Source organism: Trichechus manatus, unplaced genomic scaffold, assembly GCF_000243295.1.
Source record: "Trichechus manatus latirostris isolate Lorelei unplaced genomic scaffold, TriManLat1.0 scaffold00036, whole genome shotgun sequence".
In the NCBI taxonomy this organism is placed as follows: domain Eukaryota; kingdom Metazoa; phylum Chordata; class Mammalia; order Sirenia; family Trichechidae; genus Trichechus; species Trichechus manatus.
Window position 1 is genome coordinate 17,527,561 of NW_004443972.1, and position 13,604 is coordinate 17,541,164.

Here is a 13,604-nt window from a genome sequence, read left to right on the forward strand (position 1 = left end):
AGGACTTAGAAATGTAGTAGATTTTAAAGTGGCAGAAGTAATTTTGCTCTGGCTGCCCTTGTTCTTCTAAAAAATGCTAATTTTAACTAATTCATGACTCCTTCTGATTTTTCAAATGAAATCTAATTCTAATAAACTCATTAGTATAACCATCTGAAGCATTTCTTTCTTTTGGTTAGTATTCCAGGTGGGATTAATAATTTTCTACTGTAAGTGTAGAAATAAAAGGGACATTTTATCAGCGCATTGCACCTGTCACATATCACATCTTGAATAATTCATGTCCACTGTCTGTTGCCAAGTAAAACTGAAGTAAAGTTTTAGATTTTGAAGCTAAATTTTTGAATCATGATAATTTAATAAATTTTTTGTGAAAACCAGCTGTTCACTTTTAAAAACCCTAAAAGAAGCCATATGACAAGGCTAATGAAATCAACGTAATTACAATGTCCTGCTTATAAATAACATATAATGTTATTAATAGAAACATACATAAAGATACCACAGCTGTGCAATTGTGGAGACAACATGCTTGACTCACTGTGGTTACTCTTTAAAAGTGCTTTCCACAAATGAGCTCAGAAGAGACGAAGCAGGGGGTAGCAGTTAGGCTCTGATACATACATGGTAGTGTGGAAAAGGATTATTACATCAAAGCAATTTTATTGCTGCTGTGAAGGCTTTTGATATTCAAAATTAGTAAATGGTCAAGTGATCAAGAGTTTTCAGTAGAACGTGAGGTGTGAAGACAATATGGATTAAGAATAGATAAAGTGCATAGACTCTAGGTTTAGATATATTTCATGTCCTCTTAAAATGACCACAGGCACTCTATGCTATGTATACTTTTCTCTAGCTCACACTGTGACTATGCCCCCATCCTCCATATCCCCAACTCTACCCAAAAAAGCCTCAGAAGAGGATTTTTTTTCTTGAGACATTCCTTACTTTCCCCAAGGCTATAAATTACTTTCTGTTTGGGTAGAATCAGAATTAAATATTCTTAGAAAAGTTAAACTGAAATAGTGGAAATAGAGTAAACAAAAGGAATAAAGAAGTTTTATGGAAAACATCTATTTCTAATTTGCAGAAGAATTTTATTTCATAGATTTTAACATGTGTATTGTATAAGAGATTATCATCAACTTAATTCTCAAAGAATCAATTTGATGAAACACCCATTTTATGTTGCTGTTTAGTATAAGGAGATTGCAATGTGCTAATCATGTATAAAAACAGATCCAGACATACTGAAGGGAATGAAAGTAATCTACTCAGAGTTTAAATCCTTCTCTCCATACAAAACATCATTGGCCTACAATTTTGATTTATTTATTTATTTTGCATCATCCCTTACATCTCTCTCATGACTTTGAAATCTTTGTTTGCTTTGATTTGCTATTCAAGTAAATGTTAGCTGAGTTTATCTGAAAACTGGAACAAATTGCAACCCTTTAGGTCATTAACTGCAATCAAGCATCTTGCAACTGACAGTATATTCAGTGACTTAAAAATCTTAAAACAAAATTTGGTGTGTTCCGAGAGCTGTTAATTTTTATCTTTGAAGTATGAAATGGAAGTAAAAAAGAAAAGAGATATATACTTATATATTTACGTATAGATATTATTTTTAATGTAGTCTCTTTAAAATATTCATTTAAATATCTGTAAAGCTTTTGGCATCATTCTGGAGCTGGCATAAAGCATTGAATCTTGAAATGTTTAATGTCTTTAGTAACTTGATATTTGTAACTTGTGGGTTTATTTTTATGGCAAGTACCTTCTCCCTCCTGTTGTAATAATTATATAATCTATGGCTATAGCAAACCTTCCATTCATATAGCATATATTTAGCCATCTTAACTACCAAACTGCTTGGAACTCCCAGGGACTCAACACTTTTTTTCTAAGAGGACCAGACCCTCAATTTGAAAGGCATTATTCTAAAGAAAGGATTTTTCTTTCTGAAGAAAGCAGTCCTCTTGGATTTACTTTTAAAATGCCTTTTCAGATACACACATAGGTCAATGGAACAGAATAGAGAACCCAGAAATAGACCAACAGAAATACGACCAACTGATTTTTGACAAAGGGGAAAAAGCTATTCAATGGAGGAAGGAAAGTATTTTCAATAAATGTGCTGGAAAAGGTTGGACATCCATAGGTGAAAAAATGAAAATTGATGTAAACCTCACAGTGTATATGAAAATTAATTCAAGATGGATCATGAATATAAACGTAAAACAAAAAACTATAAAACTTTTAGAAGAAAGTATAGGAGAAAATCTTTGGGACCTAGGGCTAGCAGATAAAGTTTTAGATATGACACCAAAAGCACAATTCGTAAAACAAAATATTGATAAATTGGACTTCACAATGAAAATATTTGCAAACTATATATCAGACAAGGAGCCCTGGTAGCACAGTGGGTAAGAGCTCAACTACTAATCAAAAGGTTGGCAGTTCAAATCCACCAGCCACTTCTTGGAAACCCTATGGGGCAGTTCTCCTCTGTCCTATAGGATCACTATGAGTTAGAATCGACTTGATGGCAATGAGTCTGTTTTTTTGGTTTGTATATATCAGACAAAAGTCATAGATATAGAATATATAAACAACTCTTAAAGCTCAATAGTATGAAAACAAACAAATTTAAAAAATGGACAAAAGACATGAAGAGACATTTCACCAAAGATGAGATACATAGGGCAAATAAACACATAAAAAGATGTTCAACACCATTAGTCGTTGTTGTTAGGTGGTATTGAGTTGGTTCCAACTCATGGTGTCCCTATAGGACAGAGGAGAGTTGTCCTATAGGGTTTCCAAGGAGCACCTGGTGGATTTGAACTGCCAACCTTTGGTTGGCAGCCAAGGTCTTAACCACTATGCAACCAGGGCTCCCCATTAGTCATTAGGAAATGCAAATTAAAACCACCATGAGATACCACTACACACCTGATAGGATAGCTAAAATTTAAAAAAAAGTTATAATAACAAATGCTGGCAAGGATGTGGAGAAACTTGATTTCTCATGGATTACTAATGGGGATGTAAAATGGTAGAACCAGTTTAGAAAACAGTTTGGCAGTTTCTTATAAAACTAAACATGCGTTTTATATACAACCCACCAATCACATTCTTGGGCATTTTTTAATTCAAGAGCAATGAAAACTTATGTTCATGCCAAAACCTTTACATGAATGTTCATAGAAGCTTTAGACAACCCAAATGTCCTTCAATGGTTGAATGGTTAAACAAACTCTGATATATCCATATTATGGAAGCAGACTGAATATGGCAAAACTACGGTGATGGAGAACAGATTAGTGGTTGCAAGGGGATAGGAACAGACAGGTGAGGATGTGAATATAAAGGTGTCGCATGAGGGAGTTCCTTTTTGGTGATAGAACAGCTCTGTATTTTGATTGTAGTGTTGGTCACATGAATCTATACATGGGATAAAAATGCATGGAACTACACACACGCACGCACACGCACTGTCTTCTTAGGATTTTTAAATTATTTTAATGTTTATTTTCAAAAGAGCCAAGATAAAATAATATAGATGCTTTGTCACTTATTTAATCATCTTCACTCTTATCTGGGAGGAAAATTTAACTATAAATCTTTTAAGAAAGAGTAATCATTTAATGTAGTTGAAAAAAATTTTAAATTTTAAAATGAATATATTTTAAATGTATATTTACAATACATATGAATATATTTATAGTATATAAAATAATATTTAAAATGAATATATTATTAAAGTTATTACAGCTTGCAAACAGTATTATTGCATTGGCTAGTTCATAGAGTTATACTTAGGTAATTAAGAGACTTCTTTTTTTTTTTTTTTTCAGTAATGTACAAACACAGTTTTCAGTATTTTTTAACTGACTAAAATTTTGGACAAGATGTTTTGAAGCAGTTTTATATATAAGGATGGCAGAAAGTACTATAGCTCCAGAAACCTTAATTGAGGACATTTTTCACATAGAGAGACATCACACTGTTCAACCTTTCATAACCCTAAGTCTTCTTTACCACTGTTTGGACTGGAAACTAGATTTCAAATCTAACAAGGTTCTTTAGTCAAAGTAACAACAAGCATAACTGCTGTTATAGTCTCCCTTTCTTTTGCTCTTTTTGTCTGGAAACCACATTATATGTCAGTAGCATACGAGGTGATAGGAAATAAAAGTTGTATCCACTCCCTTAATGCCACTTTTTTTATGGAAAGTTGCATTATAGTCCATTCCACAAAATACAATGTTTGAATCTTACTCACAAAGGAAAAAGATGTATTTTTGTTCAGCACAGTAGATAATGAAGAAAACAAATGTGGCTCACTTAAAGAGAGAGGGAGAGAAAAAAGAACATTTTTCAACTTGACATTGTCCCAGACCAGGATGCAAATGAAACATTACATTGATTATTTCCACTATAGACATTAGCATAAGACATTTGAGCTGAAAGAAACTAAACCTGACCTGTTGCTGTGTAGTCAATTCTGACTCATAGTGACCCTATAGGACAGAGTAGAACTGCCCCATAGAGTTTACAAGGACTGCCTGGTGGATTTGAACTGCCAATCTTGGTTAGCAGCCATAGCACTTAACCACTATGCCACCACGGTTTCCATTTGAGCTGAAAGGGACCATAAATTCAACTGAAGTGATTGTCATATGGTGTAAAATGGGTACAAACTCTGGAAAAAAACAAAAACAACTTGGAGTTCAATCCAGGTTTGATAAGATCACTGGCTAGGTGACCTTGGATAAGTCATTTAGTAGGTCAAAGTTTACAGATGAGAAAACTGCAGCCCAGAGGAATTGAAAGAATTTCGTGAGGTCACGCGGCTGTTTATTTTGTAGAGTAAGGACAAAAACCTAGATTTCTTTTTTAGTCCTAACCAGTTCAAGACACTTTCCATAATACTATCCTGTCTTAAAATGTCCACCAAGAAGTTGATCCTTGTGATATTGACGTTTATAATACGACTATGACTATGGCCTTACCTTTTTTTCTGTAAGAAATATTGATTTATTTATATTTATCAAAATCATATTCACTCTCACCATTAATTCTAACTAGGATTTTTATGCTGGTATGAATAGCTAAGGAAGTCCTGGTAGCATAGTGGTTAAGAGCTGCAGCTGCTAACCAAAAAGTCGGCAGTTCGAATCCACCAGGAGCTCCTTGGAAACTCTACAGGACAGTTCTACTCTGTCCTGTAGGGTCTCTATAAGTCATAATCGACTCGACGATAACGGGTTTTTTTTTTTTTTTGGTTTATGAATAGCTAAAATGTCGATCTGTGTTGGTTGGTATAGGCTAAATTATGCTATCATAAACATCCTGCAATCTCCGTGGCTTAAAACCACAAAGGTTTATTTATGGCTCATGGTAAATGGGTCAGCAGAGGCTCTGCTTATGTGTTTATTGTAGTTACTCAGGAGCCCTAGCTGATGGAGCAGCCTCTATCTCAAACATTGCTGGTTGCTATGTCAGAGAAAGAGAGAGCTCCAGAGGATCTCATCCTGGCAATTAAATACGCTAATCTAGAAGTGAAGCGTGTAATTTCTGCTCACAACTCATTGGCCAGAACTAGTTACATGACCTCACCCAAATAAAAGGGAGCCAGCTAGTGATAGCCTACTCCTTACTAGAAGAGGTAGAGAACCAACTGTAGCTGATGAACAACGCTATAGACCATCACATGACATGTGAGGTATTATGGACCTGTTAAGGGCTGAAAAACTTTAAGAGTCACCAATATGCAAAATTCCTAGCTGTTTAGACAAAAATGTCCTGTACAATCGCCAGAACTGAAGAAATACTGTCAGTGATTTGGGGCTTAAATATAAGTTTTTTCAACCTCTGTGTGTTCTGTAAAGTTATGATAGGCACATCTATTCTCTTTCTGTAAACTACTGGTTTCCTTTTCACTTCCTGACACTGAGGATAGATCCATAGCCTTCTTGATCTATTTTGCCACTCTGCACACCAATCAAGGAGCCCTCGTGGTGCAGTCGTTAAGCACTTGGCTGTTAACTGAAAGATTGGTGGTTTGAACCCACCAGGTGCTCCGTGGGAGAAAGATGTGGCAGTCTGCTCCCATGAAAGTTACAGCCTTGGGAACCCTATGGGGGAAGTTCTACTTCATTGTATGGGGTCGCTATGAGTTGGAATTGACTCGACTGCAGTGGGTTTGGGTTTGGGCACATTAATCATTCCGATTAACCTTTTTAGTTAGTTATTTTTGGCTGATCCACTGATTCCCTAACTAGTTACTCCCACATATTTGTTCCCTGGCAGAGCTGGGTCATTTGTTTACATAAAAATAATAATATAGCCACATAGAGAATTTGAGTGATATTGCACAGAGAGAGGAAGTTAGGGCCAAAAATAACTAAGGAGAGAAGGAATGAAGGATATGCTAAGTATAGAAAGGGGAGAGAAAGTCAATTTAGGCTAAGGTTCATTAGAAATGGTGAAATTAAATTGGTCATTTATTGAGATTAGAGAGCAAGTACCTAAAGGGAGAAAAGATTGAGTGACTTGTTCCTGAGCAGCAAAATCATTGCCTTCTTTCTATCTCTTCCACTGATTTTGCTCAAAAGCAAAACTGGATGCTTTTGTTGTTGTTAGTTGCTGTCGAGTCAACTCCGACTCATGTGTACTATTCATTTCTCTCCAGGAAGGCAGTGGTCTCTCATTTAGCACCATGGTATCAAGGTTCTTCTCCTATTCTCCATCCCTAGCAGGAGCACCCAGGTAACGGGAGATGAGCTCAGTTCTCCTATATTCAGTCACTAGGAAGTGACCTCGATCACTAGATTTCATCCAAACAGGCCTAGTAAGGATTTTCCCTATCGAAATGTCCCCAGATTATACTAGCCTACCTAAAAATTCAGTGGAAAAATAATCAAGAAACAAATATTCTGGTTTAAGATTTCCCACCAAAGAAAAATGAGTATCTTCCATTTTCTCTTGTATCTATTTCAGTTATCATTATATTTCTATGAAAAAATATACTCTCTTTATTCATTATACATAGCTTTACAGTGACCACTGATTAAACTTTTACATTAAAATGTTTTTTTCAGAGCTAGAAAAATTAACGAAAATAACATGAGTTTTGCTTTGTTTTCAATATATCTTTTGATTACAAAAACAATGCTCATTAAATGGAATTAAAATGAAATAGACCAAGTGACTTGGGCTAGCTTTAACATACTTCCAAAACCCATGAAACCAAGAAGCAATATGAATATCTTTCTATTTCTACTTTTTATTATTGGGATAAAGGATCATTCATCTATAATATAATAATATTCAATGTGCCGACAATAATGTTTCTTTGCCTAGGTGGTTGAAGTTTGAAGAAGATGTGGAAGATGGAGGAGAAAGGTGGAGTAAGCCTTATGTAGCAACTCTTTCATTGCATAGCTTGTTTGAGTTGAGAAGTTGTATTCTGAATGGAACTGTGCTGCTGGACATGCATGCCAACACTTTAGAAGAAATTGCAGGTATATCTTTTTGCCCTCAGTCTCTTTACTCTTATGGGTGCAGCTGATTTTTGTTACTGTCTTTTACTTGTAATTCTATACGTGTGTGAACTTCGGAAAATGAATTCTCATTATCACTGTCCTGTGTTGTTGTTATTTGCTGTCAAGTCAGCTCTGACTCATGACGACCTTATGAATAACAGAACAAAGCATTGCCTGGTCCAGGGCCGTCTCCATAGTCTTTGATGTGTTTGAGCCCATTATTGTAGCTGTTGTGTCAATTAATCTCATTGAAGGTTTTTCTCATTTTTGCTGACCTTCTACTTTACCAAACAGGATGACCTTATGCAACCTTAAAAATCATTTTGCCTAGCCCTTAATTTTGGAAAAAAGGAAGCTGAATCTCAGAGAAAGATGGCCTAGCTGTTTAGTGGTAGGTCTAGAATAAAATCTGAATCTCTGGAGATCCTGATACCCATTCAGTATTTCTAGTTTTTCACTGTCATAATTAGTTAGACTGCCACCACTAGCTAATTAAAGGAAAACAAAACAGTTAAATCTAGAGATTAACTTCTCAATGTTTAAATACATGAAATAACCAAATGAAAAAATTTCAGTAAACAGGAAAGTGTTGGTTTAAATGGACATAGGAAGGTATGGCCATTTTTTAAAACTGAATTAAAACTCCTGAATTCCACAGAAAGCCAAGTGATGCAGTGAGATTAGTTTTGTAATTTAATACTATGATTAGCCCCTGGAATGAATGATTTAGATTAGAATTCTGTTATGGCTATGTAAGACCAGCAATTATATTTACCAAGCACCAAGAACTATGGAATATTACCTATGGTTTATTACCAGTATCAAGAAATAGAGTCAAAGAACTGTATCTTTTGGTCTGCACGACAAACACATTTTGGTAAAAACAAAATAACAAAACAAAAACAAACTCACAGGAATGAGCTTTGAAAGCATATAAATAAAACTATTATTGGAGGTTTTTAAAATAAAAACAAAAACAAAAAAGGACTCGGTTTTTAAAATTATTAGTTTGGAAAAATAAAAGCAATTACATATGGAATTTATTGGGGAAGTGTAGGATACAAGGACTCAAGGGATACTTAAATATCTTAATTATATTGTAGAGATAGAAAAACCAAACAACCAACCAAAAACCCCATATGTGTGTGTTTTAAGGTTCTGCCAATGGTGGAGTTTGTAGCTTTATTTTTACAAAGAAAACTGGAAAGATTCAGAAAAGTTAGGATAACATATTATACAGCATTATTAGAAAAATAATGTGTGTAATTATCAGAACAACCCCATGAAGTAGATGATATTTCCATTTTTTGATGAGAAAACAGAAACTAAAAATGTCATAGCCCAGATTTCTTCTTAGACCCTCAAACCGTAACCCAGTGTTCCTTCTATCACATTGCAGCTATCTGAAGAAAAAAAGATGGCTTGAGGTGGATGTCACCCAAATTTTAATGGCAGTTTGATCACTTTAAAAAATACTTATTTTGTTAATGGTGGTGGTAGGTAGGCATACATTGCAATATACGTGAAAAGAAAAGGAAGTACAGAAAATATTGTGGCTCATGACATTAAACAAAAAGGAAACAGGAAAGATAAGCCTTTCTCCCCTGAGTTTCATACACTTTTAAAGAGGTTACCCTTTAAAATACACAACTAGATCCTAAAAGACTGTATAAAGTACAGTATAATTTTCAGAAGGACATAGGGTACAGTAATAGTTCACACTAAACCAAGACTTAGAGGAAGTGGCTAAATTAGAAATGAGCAAACCTCATGAAAATGATGGAACGGTAGCTATCCAGCTCAATTTCTTAGGTTTACATTATAGGATTTTGCCAAAATCTAATAAACATTTTTGTATTCCAATTAAGAATGAAGTAGCTGGGCTTTTCATAGAACTTTGCAGTACAGGAAGTTCTTAACTTTTTGATACAACTCGGGGTTTGGTATTATAATTATTATCCCTACATCATAGATAAAGAAACTGATATTCAGAAGGTTAAATTTCTTGCCCAAAATAAGGAGTTTATTTCTGCTGCTTAACTCAGTGATGGCACTACCTTTGAAAACTGGTCAGTCCAAAAGAGTTTTGAATTGGCTATATATAATGACCACCACACATCTGTCAGTTTGTCATACTGTCGTGGCTTGCATGTTGCTGTGATACTGGAAGCTTTGTCACTGGTGTTTCAGAGTCACCTTTGGTGAACAGGTTTCAGTCGAGCTTCCAGACTAGACAGACCAGGAAGAAGGACCTGGCAGTCTACTTCTGAAAAAACTGGCCAGTGAAAACCTTATGAATAGCAGCGGAACATTGTCTGATATAGTGCCGGAAGATGAGCCCCTCAGGTCAGAAGGCACTTAAAATACAACTGGGGAAGAGCTGCCTCCTCAGATTAGAGTGGAACTTAATGACTGTATGGAACCAAGCTTTCAGGACCTTCATTTGCTGATGTGGCATGACCCAAAAATGAGAAGAAGCAGCTGCAAACATCCATTAATAATCAGAATATGGAATGTACAAAGTATGAATCTAGGAAAATTGGAAGTCATTCAAAAATGAAATGGAACACATAAAGATTGATATCCTAGGCATTAGTGAGCTGAAATGGACAGGTATTGGCCATTTTAAATTGGACAGTCATATGGTCTACTATGCTGCGAATGACAAATTGAAGAGGAGTGGCATCGCATTCATCATCAAAAAAAACATTTCATGATCTATCCTGATATACAATGCTGTCAGTGATAGGGTAATATCCATATGGCTACAAGGAAGACCAGTTAATAAGACTATTATTCAAATTTATGTACCAATCACTAAGACCAAAAATGAGGAAGATTTTAACAACTTCTCAGTCTGAAATTGATCAAACATGCAATCAAGATGCATTGATAATTACTGGTGATTGGAATGTGAAAGTTGGAAACAAAGAAGAAGGATCAGTAGTTAGAAGATATGGCTTGGTGATAGTCACGGCACTGGAGATCCCATGATAGAATTTTGCAAGACCAATGACTTACTCATTGCAAATACCTTTTTCAACAACATAAACGTCAGCTATACATGTGGACCTCACCAGATGGAAAACACAGGAATCAAATCGACTACATCTGTGGAAAGAGACAATGGAAAAGCTCAGTATCATCAGTCAGAACAAGTTCACAAGAGCCAAAGTATTACCTTGAGTATATTCAACCTGAATTTAGAGATCATCTCAAGAATAAATTTGACACATTGAACACCTATGACCAAAGACCAGATGGGTTGTGCAAGGACATCAAGGATATCATACATGAAGAAAGCAAAAGGTCATTAAAAGGACAGGGAAAAAGAAAAGACCAAAATGGATGTCTGAAGAGACTCTGAAACTTGCTCTTGAACATAGAGTCGCTAAGGCAAATGGAAGAAATGATGAAGAGAGCTGAACAGGTTTTAAAGGGCAGCTCAAGAAGACAAAGTAAAAATATTTTAATGAAATGTGCAAAGACCTGGAGTTAGAAAACCGAAAGAGAAGAAAATGCTCAGCATTTCTCAAGCTGAAAGAACTGAAGAAAAAATTATAGCCTCTAGTTGCAATTTTGAAGGATTCTATGGGCAAAATATTGAATGACACAGGAAGCATCAAAAACAGATGGAAGGAATACACAGTCACTGTACCAAAAAGAATTGGTCAATGATTAACCATTTCAGCAGGTAGCACATGATCAACAACCAGTATTGAAGGAAGACGTCCAAGCTGCACTGAAGGCATTGTCGAAAAACAAGGCTCCAGGAATTGACAGAATAGCAATTGCTATGTTCCAACAAATGGATGCAGTGCTGGAAGTGATCACTTGTCTATGCCAAGAAATTTGGAAGGCAGCTCCTTGGCCAACCGACTGGAAGAGATCCATATTTCTGTCCATTCCAAGGAAAGGAGATCCAACAGAATGAGGAAATTATCAAACAATGTCATTAATATCACACATAAGTAAAATTTTGCTGAAGATCATTCAAAAACAGTTGCAGCAGTACATTGACAGGGAACTGCTAGAAATTCAAGCCAGATTCAGAAGAGGATGTGGAACGAGGGATATCATTGATGATGTCAGATGGATCTTGGCTAAAAGCAGAGAATACCAGAAAGATGTTTTACCTGTGCTTTATTGACAATACAAAGACATTTGACTGTGTGGATCATGACAAATTATGGATAACATTGCAAAGAATGGGAATTCCAGAACATTTAATTGTGCTCCTGAGGAACCTGTACATAGATCAAGAGGCAGTCGTTAGAACAGAGCAGAGAGAGACCACATGGTTTAAAATCAAGAAAGGTGTGTATCTGGGTTGTATCCTTTCACCATACTTATTCAGTCTGTATGCTGAGCAAATAATCTGAGAAGTTAGAAGAATATGATATCAAGATTGGTGGAAGACTAATTAACAACCTGAGATATACAGATGACAAAACTTTGCTTGCTGAAAGCTAAGAGGACTTGAAGCACTCACTGATGAAGATCAAAAAATACAGCCTTCAGTAGGGATTACACCTCAAGATAAAAAAAAACACAAAAATCGTCACAACTGGACCAATAAGCAACATCATGATAAATGGAGAAAAGATTGACATTGTCAAGGATTTCCTTTTACTTGTACCCACAATCAATGCTCATGAAAGCAGCAGTCAGGAAATCAAATGACATATTTCATTGGGCAAATCTGCTGCAAAAGACCTCTTTCAAGTGTTAAAAAGCAAAGATGTCGCTTTGAGGACTACAGTGTGCCTGACCCAAGCCATGATATTTTCTTTTTTTTTATTGTTGTACTTTAAGTGAAAGTTTACAATTCAAGTTAGTCTCTCATACAAAAATTTATACATAGATCGTTATGTGACCCTAATTGCTCTCCCTATACTGTGACAGCACACTCTACCTTTCACCCCTGATTTCCCGTGTCCTTTCAACCAGCTCCTGACCCTGTCTGCCTTCTCATCTCACCTCCAGACAGGAGCTGCCCATTTAGTCTCATGTATCTAGTCTTCACAAGTATCATTTTATGCCCCATAGTCCAGTCTAATCTTTGTCTGAAGAGTTGGCCTCGGGAATGGTTTTAGTTCTGGGTTGACAGAGAGTCTGGGGGCCGTGCTTTCTGGGGATCCTCCAGGTCAGTTAGACCATTAAGCCTGGTCTTTTTAGTAGAATCTGAGCTCTGCACCCCACTTTTCTCCCAGTCTGTTAGGGACTCTCTGTTATGTTCCCTGTCAGAGCAGTCATTGGTGGTAGCCAGGCACCATCTAGTTCTTCTGGTCTCAGGCTGATGCAGTCTGTGGTTTATGTGGCCCTTTCTGCCTCTTGGGCTAATACTTTCCTTGTGACTTTGGTGTTCTTCATTCTCCTTTACTCCAGGTGAGTTGGGACCAATTGATGCATTTTAGATGGCCACTCGCTAGCTTTTAAAATCCCAGATGCCACTCACCAAAGTGGGATACAGAACATTTTCTTAACAGACTTTGTTATGCCAATTGACCTAGATGTCCCCTGAAAGCATGTTCCCCAGACCCCCACCCCTGCTACTCTGTCCTTTGAAGTATTCGATTGTATTCAGGAAACTTCTTTGCTTTGGTTTAGTCCAGTTGTGCTGACTTACCATGTAGTGTGTGCTGTCCTTCCCTTCATATAGATAATTCTTGTCTACTATCTAGTTAGTGACTAACCCTCTCCCTCCCTCCCCACCCTCGTAACCATCAAAGAATGTTTTCTTCTATTGTTTAAACCTTCTCTTGAGTTCTTATAATAGTGGTCTCATACAATATTTGTCCTTTTGTGACTGACTAAATTAACTGAACATAATGCCTTCCAGATTCCTTCATGTTATAAGATGTTTCCCGGATTCATTGTTGTTCTTTATCATTGCATAGTACTCCATTGTGTGAATATACCATAATTTGTTTATCCATTGGTCAGTTGATGGGCACCTAGGTTGTTTCCATCTTTTTGCTATCATGAACAGTGCTGCAATGAACAAGAGTGTGCATATATCTATTCATGTGATGGCTCTTATTTCTC

General features: G+C 36.2%; 1 protein-coding gene across 14 annotated transcripts in view; it reads left to right on the top strand.

Annotated features, from left to right (window-relative positions):
- Nucleotides 1-13,604, top strand: part of SLC4A10 (solute carrier family 4 member 10) — a 339,170-nt gene that overhangs the window by 203,256 nt on the left and 122,310 nt on the right. For all 14 annotated transcript variants that reach the window (XM_023730462.1, XM_023730463.1, XM_023730460.1 and 11 more), the window contains one exon: nt 7,375-7,535. In XM_023730462.1, the coding sequence (XP_023586230.1) occupies nt 7,375-7,535 (161 nt within the window). The remainder of the gene's footprint in view (nt 1-7,374; nt 7,536-13,604) is intronic.